This window comes from Oratosquilla oratoria, chromosome 2 (genome assembly GCF_046742065.1).
Source record: "Oratosquilla oratoria isolate Oo_2021 chromosome 2, ASM4674206v1, whole genome shotgun sequence".
Classification (NCBI taxonomy): domain Eukaryota; kingdom Metazoa; phylum Arthropoda; class Malacostraca; order Stomatopoda; family Squillidae; genus Oratosquilla; species Oratosquilla oratoria.
In genome coordinates, this window is record NC_134778.1 from 86,881,369 (window position 1) to 86,902,716 (window position 21,348).

At 38.9% G+C, this 21,348-nt stretch overlaps 1 protein-coding gene across 1 annotated transcript in view; it reads right to left on the reverse strand.

Annotated features, from left to right (window-relative positions):
* Positions 1-21,348, reverse strand: part of LOC143040986 (NFX1-type zinc finger-containing protein 1-like) — an 87,708-nt gene that overhangs the window by 10,289 nt on the left and 56,071 nt on the right. The window contains exons 9-12 of the mRNA XM_076212452.1: positions 20,035-20,146; positions 10,901-11,109; positions 10,546-10,778; positions 5,283-6,062 (exon numbers count right to left, since the gene is read on the reverse strand). Coding sequence (XP_076068567.1) covers positions 5,283-6,062; positions 10,546-10,778; positions 10,901-11,109; positions 20,035-20,146 — 1,334 coding nt within the window. The remainder of the gene's footprint in view (positions 1-5,282; positions 6,063-10,545; positions 10,779-10,900; positions 11,110-20,034; positions 20,147-21,348) is intronic.

Genomic DNA, 21,348 nt, shown 5'->3' on the forward strand with positions numbered 1-21,348 from the left:
GGTCAACAAGTCTCCCATTTCTTTTCTTTGTTCCAGGGTAACTCTAGTTTTGACAGTCTCTCTTTGTATGACAGTTCTGAAAGTGTGGGGGCCATCCTCATAGTTGCACTTTGGATTCTTTTAACTTTCTTTATATTATTTTTGGTAGTGGGTGACCATAGTATTGCTACATACTCCAGTCTTGGTTTTATTAGTGTGACTAGTATTTTTTGTTTCACCATTTCTTCATCCAAGTATGTAAATGCCACTTTTATTGATCTCAGCAAATTGTAGATTTATTTGACAATTTTATCTATTTATCAGGGGACATGTCCTTTGTGATCATTACTCCCAGATCTTTTCCAAATCCCAATTTCTTTACTTCTTTTTCACCAATTTTATATTGACCTGTTATCCTGTTTTTACTTTTTCCAAATTCTGTTATACTACATTTCTTAATGTTGAAGTCCACTTCCCACTTCACTCCATTCCCAAATTTTGTTCAGATCTCTCTGCAGCGAATCACAGCCTATTTCAGTGCTTACTTTTCTCAACAACTTTGTGTCATCAGCAAAGAAGCTCATGTAACTGTCCACACCCTTGTCCATGTCATTCACATAAATAGCTAACATTGGAGCCAGTATTGATCCTTGTGAAACCCCACTAATCACCTCTTCCAAAGTAGAAACCTTACCTCTGAGCAATACTCTCATTTTTCTTCCATACAAGAAATCCTCCAACCATTTCAGTAGTTTACCTTGTATCCCTCCTATAGTTTTCAGTTTTCCTGATAGTTTTCTATGTGGCACTTTATCAAAATCTTTATGGAGATGGAAAGCACAATCAGTCCATCCATTCCTATCCTGTATCAGATCAGTTTTGTGGCACATGATCAGACTCTGTCAGACTCCAAACTCTCTCAGGTTTTGTATGTTGTTCTTCTCCAAATGTTTTACCCCTCTTTTTTTGATAACTTTTCCACAAATTTTTGTTACGGTACATGTAAGGGAAACCAGTCTGTAATTTGTTGGGTCTTCCTTTATATATTGTAATGATTTTGGCCTTTGTTTAGTTTTCTGTGTGTATTTTACCTAGTTGTATCTTATGGGAAAGGGAGCCATGCTCGTGGTGTCCCATCTCTGTATCTAAATTGTTCTTAAATTCGTGTATGGTTTTATGCACACACTACCATTTCATCCAATTTGTTCCATACATTAACCACTCACTTGGGAAAGCAGTTCTTTTTCAGGTCTCTTCTTGAATTGTCTTTTTTGAGTATCTTTCCATGTCCTCTTGTATCACATTTTAGTAAGTCTTCTCTATCAAGGACTTCTGTTCCTTTCATTGTTCTATAGTTGGTCAACAAGTCTCCTCTTTCTTTTCTTTGTTCCAGGGTTGGTAACTAATTTTATCAGTCTCTCTTTGACAGTTCTGAAAGTGTGGGGGCAATTTTCGTAGTTGCTCTCTGGATCATCTCAATTTTCCTTATATTCTTTTTGGTAATAGTGTCACTGTTTACTCCAATTCTGGCCTCATCAGTGTGAACATTATTTTCTTTCAGTGTGAACAGTATTTTCTTTGTCATTTCTTCATCCAAGTTTGTAAATTCCACTTTTATTGATCTTAGCAAGTTGTTGGTTTCTTCAACAATTTTGTTTATTTATCTTTTGTGATGATTACTCCCAGATATTTTTCTGACCCCTCTCTCTTTACTTCTTTTGCACCAATTTTATATTGTCCTGATATCTTTTTTTATTTCCAAATTCCATTATGCTACATTTCTTAATGTTAAAGTCCACTTCCCACTTCTGACTCTATTCCCAAACCCTATTCAGATATCTATGCAGCAAATCATATAATCCATTTCAGTATTCACTTCAACAATTTCGAGTCATCCGCAAAAAAGCTCATGGAACTGTCCACACCCCTGTCCACATCATTCACATAAATAGCAATCATTATTGGAACCAATACTGATCCCTGTGGAATTCCACTAATCACCTCTTCCCAAGTAGAAATTATATCTCTGAGGACTACTCTCATTTTTCTTCCATGCAAGAGATCCTCCACCCATTACATTAGTTTACCTTGAGTCCTTCCTATGGTTTCCAGTTTTCTTAATAGTTTTTTGTGTGGTACTTTGTCAAAATGTTTTTGTAGACCTAGGAAAGCACAATCAGCCCTTCCATCTCTTTCCTGTAGTCTTGAGTAAAAACATCAAATTTGTGGCACATGATCTTCCTGTCTAAATCCAAATAGTCTTGGAATATATTGTTCTTCTCCAGATATTCTATTTTTTACTTTTCCAAATTTTTTTTGCTATGGTACTTGTCAAAAACATGACTCCACCCTGTTTCTTCTTTCTACTTTTTGCCCAGTGGTTGTATAGACTTGTCCCACAGTATTTAATGGTAGAGGACTTTTTAGTTTTGTCTCCACAATTCCCATAATGTCTGTTTCTCTATTGATAGATAGTCATTTAATTTGTTTAGTCCTCAAAACATGTCTGTTAGTATTCCCATTATGTCTGGTTTCTCTATTGACAGATAGTAATTTCATTTGTTTAGTCCTGAAATCATACCATCTGTTAGTATATGTTATTTTTAATTTTTTCTTTTCTTCTCTTGGTTTATATTTCCTTTTTGTACAATTTTCTCAGCCTCATTACTCTCTCTCTCTCTCTAAAAAAAAAAAAAAAAAAAAAAAAAATCCTTTCTTCATTCTTCTCTTTTTTGGTCTTCATTCTTCTCTATCTCTTTTTTATTTGCTTAATTTCTGAGTGTCTTTTCTTTCTCTTTTTCCTCCTTGCTTATTTTACTTTTTATCTACACATGTTGTAATTTTCACTATTTGCCAGCTTTGCTGTTTTTGATAGTACTTCTTAAGCTATCATGTGAGACCTTAGTTTGATTTTTAGTGGCCTATAGTGTTTTTACCTAGAGTATTGTCCCATACTACGCACTTCTTCAATCTCTTTGTCCAATTCCTATCCCTCCTCTTGAACCTCTTTTATCCATACATTTTTGTAATTTTCACTATATGCCAGCTTTGCTGCTTTTGATAGTGCTTCTTCAGCTATCATTTGAGACTTTGATTTTTTAGTGGCCTATAGTGTTTTTATCAAGAGTATTGTCCCATACTATGCACTTCTTCAATCTCTTTGTCCAATTCCTGTCTCTCCTCTTGAACCTCTTTCTGAATTGCCTTTGCAATTTCTTTTTCTCTTTGGTGTTTGTATATGTTTTGTATATGTTTATGTTTTGTATATGTATATGTTTTTCTTTAATACCACAAACTGCAATGCACTTTTTTATCCACTATGTCTCTTATCCAGTTTTCCTATTCTTTAATTACGGTTTCTTTTAGCATTTTCCTGTACCTGCTGTTGTACTCTATTTTCAAATGTTATTTTCTGATTTTCTTGTCCTAGTTTCCATTGATTTTTCATTTCTAGATCAGTCTCCTTAATTGATTTTCCAACCTTTTCCGTCACTGCTTCTATTTGTTTTTTTACCTCTTTTTTGAACACTTAATTTTTTTAACTTTGTTTTTCATTCTTTCCGACCATGTTTAATTAAATTTTTTAGATCATTAAGCTCTGTTCATATCTTCGTTAGTTTTCCTTGCTTATCTCTCTGTGCATTGCTCTATAATCAATTTTTAAGTCTATTTGTTTTCCATCAAGTCGTTAATATTCCTATTTCTTAGTATATTGTTATATCTAGTTTCTCTTTCTACATCTAAACCTACTCTGTCTCTTGGACACCCAGAACAAACATTGGTGTCCCACCTTGAGTTTACTTTGGGGTATCATTCATTTTTTTTTTTTTTTTTGTATCACCCCCAGTGGTGACTTGACTCTGCTCATGTCCAATCCTCTCTTTGTTGGTTCATCTTTTTTCTTGATTTCCTTCTTCCATTTTGTGTGTTACACTATACCAAACTGGATACTTACTTTACCATAGCAGTCACCTGAAAACATAACTTCTCTTTCATAAACACAACTTAGGCATTTCCTTGTTATTGTCAAAAAAGCACTGAATGAGAGCTAGTTTGCTAGCCTTCCGTTCATACCAATGTCGGTGTCTAAAGTGTGTGTGTGTGTGGATTAGATTTTTGTGGTGAGGCAGATTTAAGAGAAGGGTTTGGCAAAAGATAAAGATAGTTTTATGGGCCTTTATGGATTTGGAGAAGGCTAATGACAGGGTAGACAAGAAGGTACTATGGGAGGTTTTACAGATATATGGGATTGAGAATGCAATGGATGGAAAGTTTCTATGAGTAGTAGTAGTAGTAGAGCCTGTGTTAGAACTGGAAATAGTGAGTGTAGGTGGTTTGAGGTAAAGGTGGGGTTGTGTTAGGGCTGTGTCATGTCACCATGGCTGATCAATGTGTACATGGATGGTGTGGTGTGGGAGATATATGCAAGGGATTGGAGATAGTTAAAGATATGGGAGATATGTGGGAGGTGTGCAATTTGTTTTTTGCAGATGACACTGCACTTTGCAGCATCAGAGGATGGATTAAGGCTATTAGTTATGACATTTGCGAAGGTATGATAGGAGACAAAGTCAGAGGACATGGGTAAGTGACGAGATGTAGAAGGGGAGAGGATGGCAGCAAGTTGGAAAAATTCTAAAGGTGAGAGCCTGGAGGAATTGGATAGTTTCGAACATTTGGGGTTGCATGCATCAAGAAATAGAGTGGGGGTAGAGGCAAATTGTAGATTGAGAAAAGCAAGTAAATGCCTTGAGGGATTAAATTGTGTCATGGGAAAAGGGTATCTGGGATTGGATGCAATGAGAAGATTATATGAGGAGATTCTGCCAACAACACTGTGGCAGAGACTCGAGTTTGAGAGAGGATGAAAGATGTTTAAATGTGTTTGAGATGAAGTGTCTGAGAAGTATGATTGGGGTTACAAGGTTGGACAGAATGAGAAAAAAGGCAAGACAGAGGATGGGGGAAGAAAAGATGGCTGATTGGGCTGATGAAAGAGTATTGGGATGGTTTGGACACAGTAAAAGTGAAGAAAGATTAGTAAAAGAGGTGTGGTGGGCAGAGGTGGATGGAGTGAACTTGTGGGGATAGCCAAGGATGAGATGGATAGGGTGACAGGGGCTTTGAGCAGAAGGGAATGTCTGTTGAACAAGGGAGATGGTAGGGGATAGGATTGAGTGGAGAATGACTGTGTAGATGACACTTTGATGCAGCCGGAAGACTCTCCTGTAGGAGAGACCAGGGGCAAGAGATTGACTGACATGACCAATTTTCAAAATGTACTCATAATTTTGGTTTCTTACCTGTTTGTGAAATGCTGCAAGAAATAATCACTCCATGACCTCTTGGGCAGTTTTGTGGATGCACTACTCTTTCTAAGCATTGCGGTGTGCACTCATCACAGCACCTGGCTTGACAAGGATGTCCACATTCCAATTTGATGATACACTGTGCTGTACATCTTTTTTTTGTCGGTGTAACAGAGCACTTTAAATAAATCTTATGCTGGCACTCTGGAATTACCTTGTACATTTCTACATTACACATTTCTTTTTTATTCTTACCATATGGCCTTTCATATTCACTATAGTATGGATGTCCTTCAGGACAAAGTAACCAAGTCCCAAATCTGAGACCAGGATATAGATGGAAAGTCAACCTTCTGCTAGCAGAACATTTCATGATCCTTTTAAGTCTGTCTTCCATTTCAGGATTAAATTTTTCAAGCCTCAAATTACAGTACAATATATCCTCTACTTCAGAATTTCTTTCACATGACTTATGGTAAAATGCTAGGTAACACTGCCTCTGAAGTTCACATGACACTTCCTGTGTGTACTGATGAGACACAATTTTTTTATTCATTACATGCCATACAATCCTTTGGAAGTATTTCAAACATTCTGTGGAGCATTTAATAGCATTGTAGATTTCACAGGACTTTAGCAAAAATTTTGCTTGGAATAAAATAGTATAATGTTTATTAATTTCACTCAGCAGTTTAGGCTGTTTGTATGAGAGCAAACTAATGGCATTGCTAATTGCCATCAATTGCTTTCTGAAAAGGTTTTTCTTGAAGACTTCTGGAATATATAAGAGAGACATTGTTAGACTAAAGGTCTTGTTTAATCTACTTTTGATTAAAAAAAAAAAAAAAAAAAAAAAAAAAAAATATATATATATATATATATATATACAATACATATATATTTATATACATACTTATACCAAGAGCTTTTTCCCCTTTACAAATAAATAGCCAAAGTCAAAGGGATAAATTCATTCCCACCCATTTCAACCCTACATACCCTACACCCATTCACCACCCCTCTCTTTTTGGCTACTCCTGAATGATGGTCATCACTGCATCTCGCCCACTGGCCTGGGTCAGAAGCAAATAGTACAACACAGCACATCCATAGCAAGGTCACTTCATTTAATTGGTCTGCATCAAATTTTCATTCATACTTCCTCACTCTCACATCCTCTACTCTTCCATGCATCACAGCATCCATACACAACCATTCTCCACTTATCCCTATCTTTAGTCTTCTCCTTTTCTTCTTCAACATACATTACCCTCTTTCCAAATGCCCCTTTTACCCCATCCATCCATCTCATCTTAGTTACCCCCAAATGTTCACTCCTTCCACACCATTTCACTAATCTTTCTTCACTCTTTCTTTACATGTGTCCAAACCATTCCAATACTTTTTTATCAACCCTATCTGGGGTATTGGTTGCTTGTTGTTGTGGCAAAGTAGCATGCAGTCGATACTTTAGGGTCTATATGGGGCGCCCCTACGGACCAGAGCCACACATCATTTTGTCTATGATAGAAGAAATTATGTTCATAGAGAAATGATGACACTTTTATACTACGACTGTCCCTCCGTTATGCTGTCCCCCAACCCCTTGTTGCTGTCCTGTACCATTTCTCTGAGTATTCTCTTTCTGATTGGGGGAATTCCCTGTGGTGGGGGAAAAGAATACTGCCACCAAGTTTTCCCACTTGGATCGTAAGAGGCGAGAAGAAAGGGACGGGGAGAGGGACTAGGCATCCTTCTCCCTGTAGCCCCAAGGGGCAAATTCCTAAAAATCAAAGGAAAGGCATAAGGGGTGCTGGAGGGCCTCGGGCCAGCACCCTAAGGTTTGGGTCTTTTAATGTGCGTGGATGTGGTACAGATGAGAGTAAAAGGGAAGAGATAGGTAGTATGTTTGTGAGAAGAAAGTTGGATGTGTTGGCTTTGAGTGAAACTAAGTTGAAAGGGAAGGGTGAGTGTAAGTTTGGGAGTGTAAGTGGGAGGTTATCAGGAGTGAAGAGAGGGCGAGGGAGGGAAGGGGTGGCTATTCTAGTAAGTGAGGAGATAGGTAAAGGGGTGGAGTGGAAGGAGGTTTCCTCAAGGATAATGTGGATGAAGGTGAAACTGGGAAAGGAGATGTGGGTCTTTGTAAGTGCATATGGGCCGGGCAGTGAGAAGAACATGGAAGAAAGGGAGGCCTTTTGGATAGATTTAAATGAGTGCATAGAGGGTTTAGGAAGAAATGTCAATGTAATAGTACTGGGAGACCTTAATGCTAGGGTGGGAAATGGTCCAATCGATGGAGTGGTTGGGAAGTGTGGAGTTCCAGGAAAGAATCGTAGTGGAGAGTTGATGGTGGAAATGTGTCTAGAAAGAGAGTTGATGATAGCAAATACAGTGTTTCGGAAGAAAGTCAAGCATAAGTACACATGGGAGAGGGTGGTGGAGGGAAGGGTGGTAGATAGAGCGCTAATGGATTATGTAGTGGTAAATAGGATTATGATAGGAAGAGTTAAGGATGTACATGTGCTAAGGGGAGAGGGTGGGGGAATATCAGATCATTTTTTGGTGGAAGGTAAGCTGAGAGTGGAGGATAGATGGAGAAGGAGGAAAGGGACAAAAGGTAGGGAGGTTCTTAGAGTGAACTCCTTGAATGAAAAGGAAAAGGAGAAGGAGTACGAAAAGAAGCTGAAGGAGGAGTGGGAGGGAGTAAAGGATAGAGCAGAGATGGGTGTGGAGGAGGAATGGGGATGGTTCAAGGAGGGAGTCTTAAAGTGTGCAAGGATGGTGTGTGGAACAAGAAGGACAGGGGGAAATAGAAGAAAGGGTAGTGAATGGTGGGATGAGGAAACAAAGAAGGCTGTAGAAGAGAAGAAGCGAGCATTCACAGATTGGTTACAAAAGAGGACAGGGGAGTCATATGAGACGTACAAAGAAAAGAAAAGAGAAGTAAAGCAAAAGGTAAAGGAGGCAAAGAGGAGAGCAGATGTGAAATGGGGTAGGAGTATGACAGAAAATTTTGAAAGTAATAAAAAGATGTTTTGGAAAGAAATTAAGAGAGGAAGAGGAGGCGAATCAAGTAGGGAAGAAAAGGTAAAAGGTACAGATGGAGAGTTGATAATGGAAGAGATGGCAGTGAGGGGAAGATGGGCAGAATATTTTAGGGAGTTACTGAATGTGAAGGAGGATAGGGAAGGAAAGATAGCTGTAGTGGGAAATGCGAAGAAAATGAGAGTGATGAGTGAGGAGAATGGAGGAGAAATAAGGAAGGATGAGGTGAAGGCAGCTGTAAAGATGATGAAAGCAGGTAAGGCACCTGGTCTGGATGGATGTCATGCAGAATGTCTGAAAAAGGGAGGTGCAGTGATGGTGGACTGGTTGGTGAGGTTATTTAATGTTTGCTGGAGAGAGGGTAGAGTACCGGAGGACTGGAGTAGTGCCTGTATAGTTCCTCTTTACAAGGGAAAAGGGGACAAGTGTGAATGTAGTAATTTCAGAGGGATTAGCCTGTTGAGTGTAGTAGGGAAGGCTTATGGGAGGATCTTAATTGAGATGATTAGGAGAGGAACAGAGGGAGTAATTGGTGAGGAACAGTGTGGATTTAGGACGGGTAGAGGTTGTGTAGATCAGATCTTTGTGGTAAGACAGATATGTGAGAAAGCTATAGGAAAGGGGAAGGATGTTTTTTGGGCTTTCATGGATCTGGAAAAGGCTTATGATAGGGTAGACAGAAAGGCACTGTGGGAGGTTATGCAGATTTATGGGATAGGAGGAAAGCTTTTGGGAGTTTTGGGAGTTTTTATGAGAGTAGTAGAGCATGTGTTAGGATTAGAAATGGAGAGAGTGAGTGGTTTGAAGTAAAGGTGGGACTTCGTCAAGGATGCGTTATGTCGCCCTGGCTGTTCAACTTATACATGGATGGGGTGGTGCGAGAGGTGAATGCTAGGGTAGTGAGTCAGGGATTGGAGATGGTTAAAGAAAATGGAGAAAAGTGGGAGGTGAGCCAGCTGTTGTTTGCGGACGACACTGCACTTGTGGCAGGGTCAGAGGAGGGATTGAGGAAGCTGGTGGCAGAGTTTGGGAGAGTATGTGATAGAAGAAAGCTAAAGATAAATGTGGGTAAAAGTAAGGTGATGAGATGTACAAGGGGTGAAAGTGGCAGTAGACTGGAAGTGAACATTAAGGGAGAGCGACTGGAGGAAGTGGATAGTTTTAGATACTTGGGTGCAAGTGTAGCAGGAAAAGGTGGAGTGAAGGTGGAGGTAGAATGTAGATTGAGAGAAGCGAGTAAATGCCTTGGTGGTTTAAAGAGTGTAATGAGGAATAGACATTTGGGAATGGATGCGAAGAGGAGAGTGTATGAAGGAGTGATTGTGCCAACAGCACTGTATGGGGCAGAAACGTGGAACATAAGAGAAGAAGAGAGAAGGAGTTTGAATGTGTTTGAGATGAGGTGTCTGAGAAGTATGGTGGGGGTTACTAGGCTAGATAGAGTGAGAAATGAGGAGGTGAGGAGGAGAACAGGGGTGAAAAAGGATTTGGGAGATAGGGTTGATGAAAGAATATTAGGATGGTTTGGACACATGGAAAGAATGAGTGAAGAAAGACTAGTAAAAGAGGTATGGAAGGCAGATGTGGAGGGAGTGAACATGAGGGGACGTCCTAGGATGAGGTGGATGGATGGGGTGAAGGGGGCTTTGGGGAAGAGGGGAATGTCTGTTGAGGAAGGAAGGGAGAGGACGGAAGACAGAGGTGAGTGGAGAATGGTTGTATATGGATGATGTTGTGACTGCATGAGGAGGAATGGGCGGGGAAGTGGGGGGTGGAGTAGTATGTGTGAGTAAATTTTGACGCAGCCCGAAGGGATTTCTCCCCGTCCTCGCCTTATATGCAAAGGGGGACGGAGAGGGGGGGTCGCCGATTAAATGAAGCGGCCTCGCTGTGGATGTACTGTGTCTTGCGACACTGCTTCTGACCCAGGGCGGTGGGCAGGGTGCAGGGATGACCCGTCATCCAGGAGGTGCTCAGATGAGAGGAAGGGTGGGAGGGGTGTGGAGTGTATTTAGGGATGAAATGGGTGGGAGTGTTTTTGTGCCTTTCCCTTTTTGGCTACCTCCCTTGGAAGGGGGAAAAAGCCTTGGTATATGTATGTATGTATGTATCTTCAAACTTTTTTTTCTTTTTTTTTTTTTTACCCCTGCTCTCCTCCTCACCTCACTTGTTTCTCACTCAATATATATACAAAATAAAAAGGCACACTTACTATTTATAACTATTTCAACTTCTTTTTTTTGAAATGCATAAGTTATGTATGTCTTCATTATTGATCTTGTTTCTTTATATTTAGAAGAAACAATATGCATATATCTGCGATTGTTGTATATTGGATGTTTGCACTGAGGACAACATGTGATTCCAACATATTTACTTTTTTGCAGCCAATTCTCCAGTTTTTCTACTTCAATCACATGATCACAGTCTTCTAACAAGACAAACCTGCAAATATGTATTAAATTTTCATTTTGTGATTAGCAATACATATTAAAACTAGTCATTAAGTAATTCTTAATGGTCACCACACATTATGGCCAAATATTATAGTCTGGAAGGTTACGTACCTTGCCTTCTCAATGTTCCTTGACCTCACATTAAGTTCTCCTCTGTTGCAAATTCTACAGAGGGTGGGGCATGGATCACCACAGAATCCAATACAAGGATGACCACATTGCAAGAACTTTGGGCATGGCTCTTCACAACCAGGACGTGAGCAGTCTGCACCACACTTATTTCTGCATTTAAGATGTTGACATTTCCAAGTGCATGGTTTCTGTAATATAAATCAAGATGATATTAAATAATTCCATATGACTTGGTCTTTGCCAACTGGAAACCTATATCCCTAGTGCAGGAAGCAATAGTCACTATTTCTTTGAACAGATCTCTCTGGCAAAAAGCATTACTTTATATTTGTGCCCATTTATAGAATACAGACTAATAGGAGAACAAATTTTTGGTTGTCAGCTCTCCTTATGTGATAAAAAGAGGAAATCTATTTAATGTTTAGTGAAATCTCGAACCTGCTCAGTAGACCAAGTGCCAACCTCTTGGAGCTGCACTTGCAGCTGGAGATAGTGTGTATGGGATCTAAGACAACTGATAGGAAGATTCTCTTTTCTCAGTCTTTCAGGACCACCACAACTAGACAAAATTAGCATTTTGTCTTCATAGAACAGATACATCAAGAAATACTGAACAAGCACATAAATAAGGCAATTCATAAATCAACATAACTTCAAGAGTAGAGTACCACAGGGCTCAGTTCTATCCCCCCTTTTTTTTTTTATCTATACATGCACAATCTACCCACACTCAACACCTTGGAAATGTAAATGTCTTCATAAACAGACAATACAATTACATGCACACACCATAATTCAAAACTACAGAAGTACTACAACCATACATTGACCCACTCAACACTGGTCCTGGTGATGCAGTTTTCATTGTGGGGGACACCCCCCACCCCCCAACCCCAGGATTTGGGGGCCAAACTGCAGCATACATCCCCTGCCACCAGCTCTATGCAGCTGGCACCTATCCCCAGGAGGAGCTTTGGCCACCTGGGCGAGTACCACAATCCTTTTACAACATGCACTGTTATGTTTTTTCTGTACTGAGAAGTGTTTGTCCAGTGCTTACCATTTCTTCTACTATTAGCCAGGGATGTATAGAGCAATACTGGACCCACCACAAAATACACATACCCAACATGCTCTAAACCCTACACCTCAGACAAAGGGCTCAGTTCAATGCAACATATGCAAAAACTGGGCCCACTTCACTTATACAACACTTGCAGACACAAATACACAACACTTGGACATGTTCTACCTGCCCTCCAATAACCTCACCCTTACCTTGCGATCCACAGCCTGCACCCTTATCCACACCCAGTCTTCCCCCACCCTTGTCCCCAATCAGTCCTCTTCTTCCTTTGCATTAGATTTAGCACATTAATTCAAAGACCTTATGTTTGTATTTACCTAGTTCTATTTTACAGGAAGAGAGCTATGCCTCGTAGTGACCTGCTTTTGTATCTCTCAGCATCCAGTTACATTTTTCATTCTTGTATAGTTTTTGCACTCCTTGTTTCCTCATTCAATTTGTTCCAGATATTCACCATTCTGTGTGGAAAGTTATTCTTTTTCAGATCTCTTCTATAAATATCCTTTTTAAGTTTATTTTCATGTCCTCTTGTTTTTCTTTTATCCCACTTTTATAAATCATCTCTATCAAGCACTTCCATCCTTTTCATAATTCTGTAGATGGTCATTAGATCTCCTCTTTCTCTTCTTTGTTTCAGGTTGGTAGTTTGAGTTTTTCCAATCTTTGTTCGTATGTCAATTTGGAGAGTGTTGGTGCCATTTTTGTCATTGCTCTTTGGATTCTTTCTAATTTCTTTATATTCTTTTTAGTACTGGGTGTCCATAGTGTCACAGCGTGCTCCAATCTTGGTCTTATTTATGTAACTAATATTTTCTTTACATTTCTTCATCCAGGTAGTCTTAGGCCACTTTCGATCTAGGTAAATTGAATGTTTCTCCAACTATTTTGTTGATATAATTGTCTGGTGCCATGTCTTTGCTGATAATTACTCCTAGGTCCCTTTCCGAGTTAACTTTTTAAACTTCCTTTGTATCAAATTTATATTGTCACAACATTCTATTTTTACTTTTTCCAGATTCCATTATACTATTCAAACATTTCTTGATATTAAAGTTCACTTCACATTTTTTACTCCTTTCTCAGACTTTGCCCAGGTCATTTTGTAGTTAACAATCATCCTCTGCACTTGCTTTCTTTAGTAGTTTTGTAAAATCAGCAAAGAAATTCATATAACACTCCAAACCTTCATCCATGTCATTTATATATGGCAAACATTATTGGAGCCAATAAAGAACCCTGTGGGACACCACTTCTCATCTCTTCTCAGGTAGAGTTCTTGTCTCAAGTACCACCCTCATTTTTCTCCTGTTCAAGAAATCTTTCATACATTCCAATAACTTTCCTTGTATTCCACCTATTGTTTCAATTTTCCCATTGCAACAAAATCTTGGAAATTTGATGATGATATGAAGTTCATAAGGTCTGAAATTAACAAGATACTACATGATGGTGTTACTGAGGAGAGCACATCTCCATGGAGGGCACAAGTTCTTGTTGTATCAAACAAGCACCACCAAAAGAGATTGGTTGTTGACTGTGGACATACCATTCATAGATTAACTCGTTTGGATCCATACTCTCTTCCAAGAATAGATGACATTGTCACAGAACTGTCTCATTACCAGTACTATAGTTCACTGGACCTGAAAAGTGCTCATTACTAAATACCTACATAGGCAGAGGGCAAGCCATATACAGTGATACAGTGAGATATGATTGCCCTTACAAAACATTTGAGATACGATGCAAATTAAAAAAAAAAAAAAAAAAAAAAAAAAAAAAAATACACCTTAACATACAACAAAATTTTTGAGATATGATGTGGTGATGAGCAATAATTTGAAAAACCAACAGTAGGTGGCAGACTGCTCTGCTCCCAACAATTTAGTTCATGTGTTGTCTTCTCATTTATATCTTCGCCGTTTGTTCATCCTGTTTGTGCCTGTTTGTGTATTATTATTTTGATTTTTGTGCATAACCATGGGTTCCAAAGGTAAGGACAAGGAGGAGAAGGAGGAGGAGGAGGAGGAGGGAAAATAAAAAAAATCATCATGGTGGAGGTACAATACGAAATAATTACAAAACATGAGAGTGGTATGAGGGCGACTTAGCCAAAGAATATGGACACAATGCTCCAACAATATCCACGATCATAAGCAGATAAGCAGAAAGATGCAATAAAAAAGGTGCACCATTCCAAAGGTGTCACCATTATTTTGAAGCTTGGAACAGACCTACATAAGAAGATGGAGCTCCTACCCCCTGTCTCTGTGGTATATGATAAATAACATTTGTCATTGTTATTTATTATCATTGTGTGTGTTATTACTCATGCACAACCACTCCTCATTTAAATGACGACAATTGGGACCAGCGCGCCGTCGTTAACCGAATTGGTCGTTAAGCAAAAGTGTATACATATACGTACAAGTACTGTATGTACAATGTCCAGCAATACATGTATCTTTATTTTTGTGTATTTTCCCTCTTTTATACAGTACATTAAAGCTTTATTTACTGTTTATTTACGGTGGTTAGGTTCCTGAAATTACCGTATATGACCAAATCCGCGTATGCTGGCATTCCATATTGAATACCGGGGTATTTTTTTAGTTTTGACCATGAGCGCAATATAGAAATAGGAAATTAATCATTAATTTTGTAAATTAAATGTATCAACGTAATATACAATTTTGTGGGCGGAAATGAAAATAAAAAATACCATGCTACAAGAAAATATGCTAATGAACAAAGTCGGTATCATAGGATCGGGACACCATCTTGTTGTCTGCCAACGTCTCTCACGACGACGACAACGAGGACGAGCCGGATGACATTTAATTTGCAGGTAATGATTTATCAAACACAGGTTAAGTTAGTTTAGTGTAGGTTAGACGAATTTATCATCCTTTCATTTCTTCGACATCGGCATCTATCATAACAAATGTGGTGTACCATTCATTCGAAATGACTTCGTTACTTACGAAATTTGTTTTAGCACCTTTTTTTTGCTCACAAAATTGCATATTACATTGATACATTATAATTTACAAACTTAATAATTAATTTTCTATTGCTATATTGCACCCTTGGTCAAAACTAAAAATTTACCACTACCGGTATATATTGTACCCCAGGTAGTTTTTCCAGCTTGCAGGATGGTAATGTAGACCCAAGCTTCAGAACACTACCTCACAGCTAATATCCACCGTACAAGTTCATTTATAACATCATACAAATTTGCCTCAGCCAACTTAATTATCGTACACGACGACGTTGTAACTTCGGGAGATTTACGTTAAACGGATATTGGTCTGTCTTAAAGCCCGTCGTTACTCCGAGTTGTCGTTAACCGAGTAGGTCGTTAAACAAGGAGTGGGTGTATTTATCTATAAATTGTGCTTGTTTTGTGTAATTTAAGTTTGTTTTGGGGGTAATTTCATATCACTGGAATGGATTTCTACTTCCATTGATTTAAATGGGAATAATTGTTTTGAGACACAATTATTTTGATATACGACAGTGGTCACAGAATGAAATAATTTCGTATCTCAAGGTATCACTGTACTGCTTTTGAAGTGAATGGCAAGCTATATCAGTTACGCAGTCCCATTCAGGGTTACGAATGGCACTGCTCGCTTCCAAAGCACTGTTGACATCATCAAGCAACACCATCTGCATGGAACTTATGCTTACGTGTACAATACTATCATGGCAGGGAAGACCCAGCTGGAGCATGATGAGAACTTGGCAAAGTTTCAAGAGGCTGCCCAGTTCCACAACCCTTCAATGAGACCAAGTCTGTCATTTCTATATAATCAATAGATTTTCTTGGTTACATAAAACCATGGCTATCTCAAACCAGATTCATGTTTATGGCTGTTGAAGGAATTACTAATACTTCTATATGCAACTACAGGCCAATCAGTTTGACATCGGTTATAGGAAAAATGCTTGAATCAATAATAGTAAATAGACTCAGAGAACACATTGAAGGGCATAATTTAATTCGTGATTCACAGCATGGTTTCTCCAAGGGTAAGTCAACTGTGACTAATCTTCTATCCTTTTACACTAAAGTATATAAGGCAGACAACAATGAAAATTACGATGTTATTTACCTTGACTTTAGCAAAGCGTTCAACAAAGTGCCACACCAGAGACTACTAAATAAAATCAAAGCCCATGGCATAGGAGGAAAAGTGTTAGAATGGATTAGAGCTTGGATTAGTAACAGAAAACAGCGGGTCACCATAAATGGAATAAAATCTAGGTGGGGCAATGTTACTAGCGGGGTCCCCCAGGGCTCGGTTTTGGGTCCCTTGTTGTTCATTATGTATATAAACGACTTAGACAATGGGTTAAATAGTGATGTTAGTAAGTTTGCGGACGACACTAAAATAGGACGCCTAATTAGGTCAGGAGACGTCGCCCAGATTCTGCAGGATGATCTTAATAAACTGTTAACATGGTCGGTGAAATGGCAAATGAACTTCAATATCTCTAAGTGTAGGGTGTTAAACGTAGGGCTACACAACCCCGAAAATAGATACAACCTAGATAACACGTTTTTAGAACAATCTGAGTGAGAGAGGGACTTGGGAGTTCTGGTGAGTCCAGACCTTAAAACCAGGAAGCATTGCATTAGCGCCAGAAATAAAGCTAACAGAGGATTAGGCTTCATTGCTAGGACGGTAACGAATAGAAGTGCAGAGGTAATTATTAAACTCTATCTAGCGATAGTTAGACCCATCCTTGACTATGCGGTAGTTTTGGTCTCCGTCCTACAGAATGGACATAAATTCACTAGAATCAGTACAGAGAAGAATGACCAAAATGATACAAGGACTCAGAAATTTGCCTTACGAAGAGAGGCTTAGGCACCTAAACTTACACTCTCTGGAAAGACGCAGAGTGCGGGGTGATCTAATAGAAGTGTTCAAGTGGATCAAAGGCTATAACAAGGGTGATGCAAACAAGGTCATCATAATAAAATAACAGTGCAGGACTCGCAGTAATGGGTATAAACTGGACAAATTTAGATTTATGAAGGAAATAGGCAAGAATTGGTTTACTAATAGGGTGGTCGATGAATGGAATAAACTTAGTAACCATGTAGTAAGCACTGAAACTATCAGTTGTTTTAAAAAACGATTAGACAACTTTATGGATGGGGATGACAGGTGGTGATGGATACAGAGCTGCCTAGTGTAGGCCTTATGGTCTTTTGCAGTCTCCTTTATTCTTATGTTCTTATGTTAAAGACTGTACTTCCTTATGCAGTGTTACTGGTATGTTTTCCTATTATTCACAGTGGGTTCCCCAATTCTCTGACAGGATCAGACTTCTTGTTGCTACTGACACTTTTCCTCCAAGTCCAGAGGCCCTGAAAGCCATCAATGATCTCAAAGAAGAGATTGGGAAGGTTGTTGTGCACTCAGTTGATGAAATTATTCCTTTGATGGTTCAGACAGATGCCTCTGTTACAGCCATTGCTGCTTCTCTGAATCAGGCAGGCCATCTAGTTGCCTTTTTCTCTCGCACCCTCACACCTACTGAATACACTGCAGTAGAAAAGGAGGCATGTGCAATTATGGACTGTAAAGATGTGGTCTCATTACTTGACAGGATGAGGTTTTACCTTAGTTATGGACCAACAGGTCATTAGTTTTATGTTCCATATGAATTGACTTGGAAAAATCAAGAATAATAAAATTCAATGATGGAGGATAGAGTTGGGGTGCTACAACTATGACATTTCTGTTGAAATATAAATTTTTGTTATTGTGCATCTTGTGTTGTTTTTGATTGAACATACAATGCAATGTATAATAGGAATTTTTTCATTTGATTTATTGTATAATCTGTACTTAATTTGCATGTATAACAAAGTTCAGTTGCTAGGCCTGAGAGTTTTTCCTACGCCAAGGTAGAAGCCACGCCATTGCAAGTCAGTCATGGTGGAGCTACGGTGTGGAAAGGTTGATGTGTATCATTGTCTGAACATAAACTTATGTGTGTCAAGTATATTGTGCCTTTGAAGAACAACAAACAGTTGTGCTTTTCTAAGCGTTTACAATATACCCATAACTTTTAAAAATTTCAGTCCTGGTAAATACAAAATTCCTGTAGACACACTCTCACATACTCACTGTGGAGCTACTGTCAATAACGAGAAACTATCAGAGCTCCACACTTGACTTTGTCATTCTGGTGCAACAAGACTTGCTCATTTTGTCAGAGTAAGAAATCTTTACTCCTGAGATGTGAGGAGGGTGTGCTTTGACTGCCCTTAGTGTGCCTGATTGAAACCTCAGTTCTACAATCCACACCAAATTCCCTTTATCAAGGCCATGCAGCCCTTTGAACATCTTAGTTTTCAAGGGGTCTCTACCCTTGAACTCCAGAAACTGCTATATGCTCATTTTGTTTGCCTTTGCATCTCAGAACATGACTATTGGTACTATGATCCAATGTCTAAATCAGATTTTTGCACTATTTGGTATGCCTTCCTACCTGCATTCTGATCACTGATCCTAGTTTATGACTAAGGATCTACGTGAATTCCTGCACAATCTAGGCATCACCACTAGTCGAACAACACCTTATAATCCTCAAGGGAATGGGCATTGTGAGAGGTACATAACACTTGCTGTAGCATCCAAGAAACTTGAAGAATCTCAGTGGGAAACAGTGCTGCCCCATGATCTTCATTCAATTAAATCTCTGCTCTGCATAGCCACCAATGCTCACATGAGAGGCTCTTCTCTTACCAGTGTCTATCTCCCAGTGGCTGTTCATTGCTAAGTTGGTTATCTGTTCCTGGACCTGTCTTACTATGATGTCATGTTCACTTGTTGATGAGGTTCAGTTGTTAGAGGCAAACCCAATATGCTTATGCCAGATTTGCTGACAAATCAATGATATCAGTACATGACTTGGCTCCAACAGGTAATGTATCATATGAGGTGGCAAAAGAATCTCAATGTCAATCTTTCTACAGAGACTGGTTTGGTGGGGATTCTTCTGGTGCCTGCTGCTGATTCTTCAGAGTTGAATTCTTCTGATGCTGTGGGTGATCAGAATGTATTCATCAAGGAGGGAGATATGAAGGTTGATTCTTTTCCAGTCCAGGTATCTGGTGCTCTACCTGGTCTCCAATGTAGGGATGATCCCTCTACTCCTGCTCATGCTGGCCTGGAACAGCTGCGCCAGTCTATGCAAGAGTGCTGCAAAATTCTTGGTTTTAAATGGCGAGTCTTCAAGGGCGGGAAGATTGTGGTGATCTAAGCTTCATGAAGCTTGTATGGTTGCCTGATGGGTTGCACTACATTATTTTGTCTACTTGTAGCTATTTGTGCATATTAGCCTGATTAGAATGGGTATGTTTACTTATATTGTTTCTTTTTGTTTTCAAACTATATTGATGATTTTTAGTCAAATATAGCCTAGAAAAAGGTTTTGCCTCTTCTTTAAGAACAACACACCCACCACACTACATTGTAGAACACACACACCAAGAATCATGAAAACAACATCCAAATACTCTTCTCTTCCTCCACAGCCACTAGAAGCATATCCATAATCAAATCACGCACTGCTCCATCAATGAACTGAAAGACTATATTGCTGCATGCCAGACCATCCATCCCTCTAAAATGTAAATTCTCTCTCCCTCAGACAGGTCCACATAGCCTGACTGCTGTGCAGCCATCATCCAGCCCTTCTAAACTCCCAAAAGGGGCTCAATGACTGCATCACAGATTGTCCAAGATGCAACACTTCACCGCATACTATACATTATGGAAGACTGCACTATACACATTGCATGCCAACAACACAATATACACTCTATAAAGGATTTGTGGGAAAATACCATTCCAGCTGTGTCATTCCTCAGGGCGACTGGCCTGCTTAGCCAGTCTAGAGAGCAGGGAAAAAAATAAAATAAATTAATAAATAAGTAAATATATAAAATAAATAAGCAAATTTCTTCTGTATAAAACATTACATTGTAATTTCTTACATTACAGGGCTTCCTTGGGTTTCCACAATTCACCTTCTCCACAAAATGAGGACATTTGAAGGTAATTTTTTCCTGGCATGGCAAGCAGGTTGAACTGCAGTCCCCATCACACCTGTGGTTTACAAACTTTTAAATCAATATGCACTGTCATTATGAATATCATACTGTCTCTCCTGAACCTGTGCAAATATAATATATTCCTAAGCATCCAATACAATTTTCTGCTTTACTTGTCATTTCTTATGACAATGCAAGAGAAATATATTGTATATTCTGCAACAAGTGCACCCAACTGTTCTGGCAAGACTACTGGTAATGGGCCACCTTTTTAAGAAAAAGTTAATTGAAACTCTAGAATATGATCATCACAAAGACATGACTAGGCTTAAAACTTTTTCTCAACCTATAGAAAAATGGGACCATTCTTGCATACTTTTTTTTATGGATACTTCCAGGTGGTTTAATTTTTTAGGTATGGAGAAAAACCCCACAATTTCTGAGTTAGCTGTGGATAACAGGACTGTCTTATATAATTTTTGACTGTAAGCAATTCTGTTCGCATGAATGAAGGAAAGGGAGTAAAATGAACATGCTGGTGTGTGTGTAAATATATACATATATTATAATTACATACCAGTATATGTATGTATGAGTGGACTGTGTGGGGGATGAAATGGGTGGAAGTGGATTTGTCTTTTGATTTTGGCTATCTCCCTTGTATGGGGGAAAAAGCCAATGGTATATGTGTGTATACATATATAAAATCTCTAAGAATTGCAGTTACAAGTAGATTTATTGGTAGGATATGTATAAAAGCTGGTTACTAGTATATCTATCCAGGTCCATAAAATATTCCTGTTTTTAATAAATACTGGTAAACAGTTCTTGCATCACCATTTCATCTTTTCTATCCATAAAAGAAAAAAAGAAAAATTTGCTTCCTCCTTCTTTTAAGGGAGGTAGCCATTCATAACATACACCCACCCCTACACCCTTTTGTTTCTCTTCCATCTTTGCTCCTTGTGATTAAAGGTTCCTACCCCCCACCCACTGCCCACATCAAAATATTGCAGGAAGATACTCAACATCTACAACATGGCCCAATAACTGTAGCTGGTTTATCCTCGTTTCTTAATTTCCATGGCAATCATCTCATCCCTTCACACAATATCAGAGATGAGGAAAATTCAATTGGGCAGCATTTACTCTTGGTCTTCACCTTAATTCACTCCACCCAACTCAGCTTTCCATTCATTTAGATAGTATTTCTTCACTCATCATTTTCATGTGCCATCAATCCCAGCATTCTTTCAT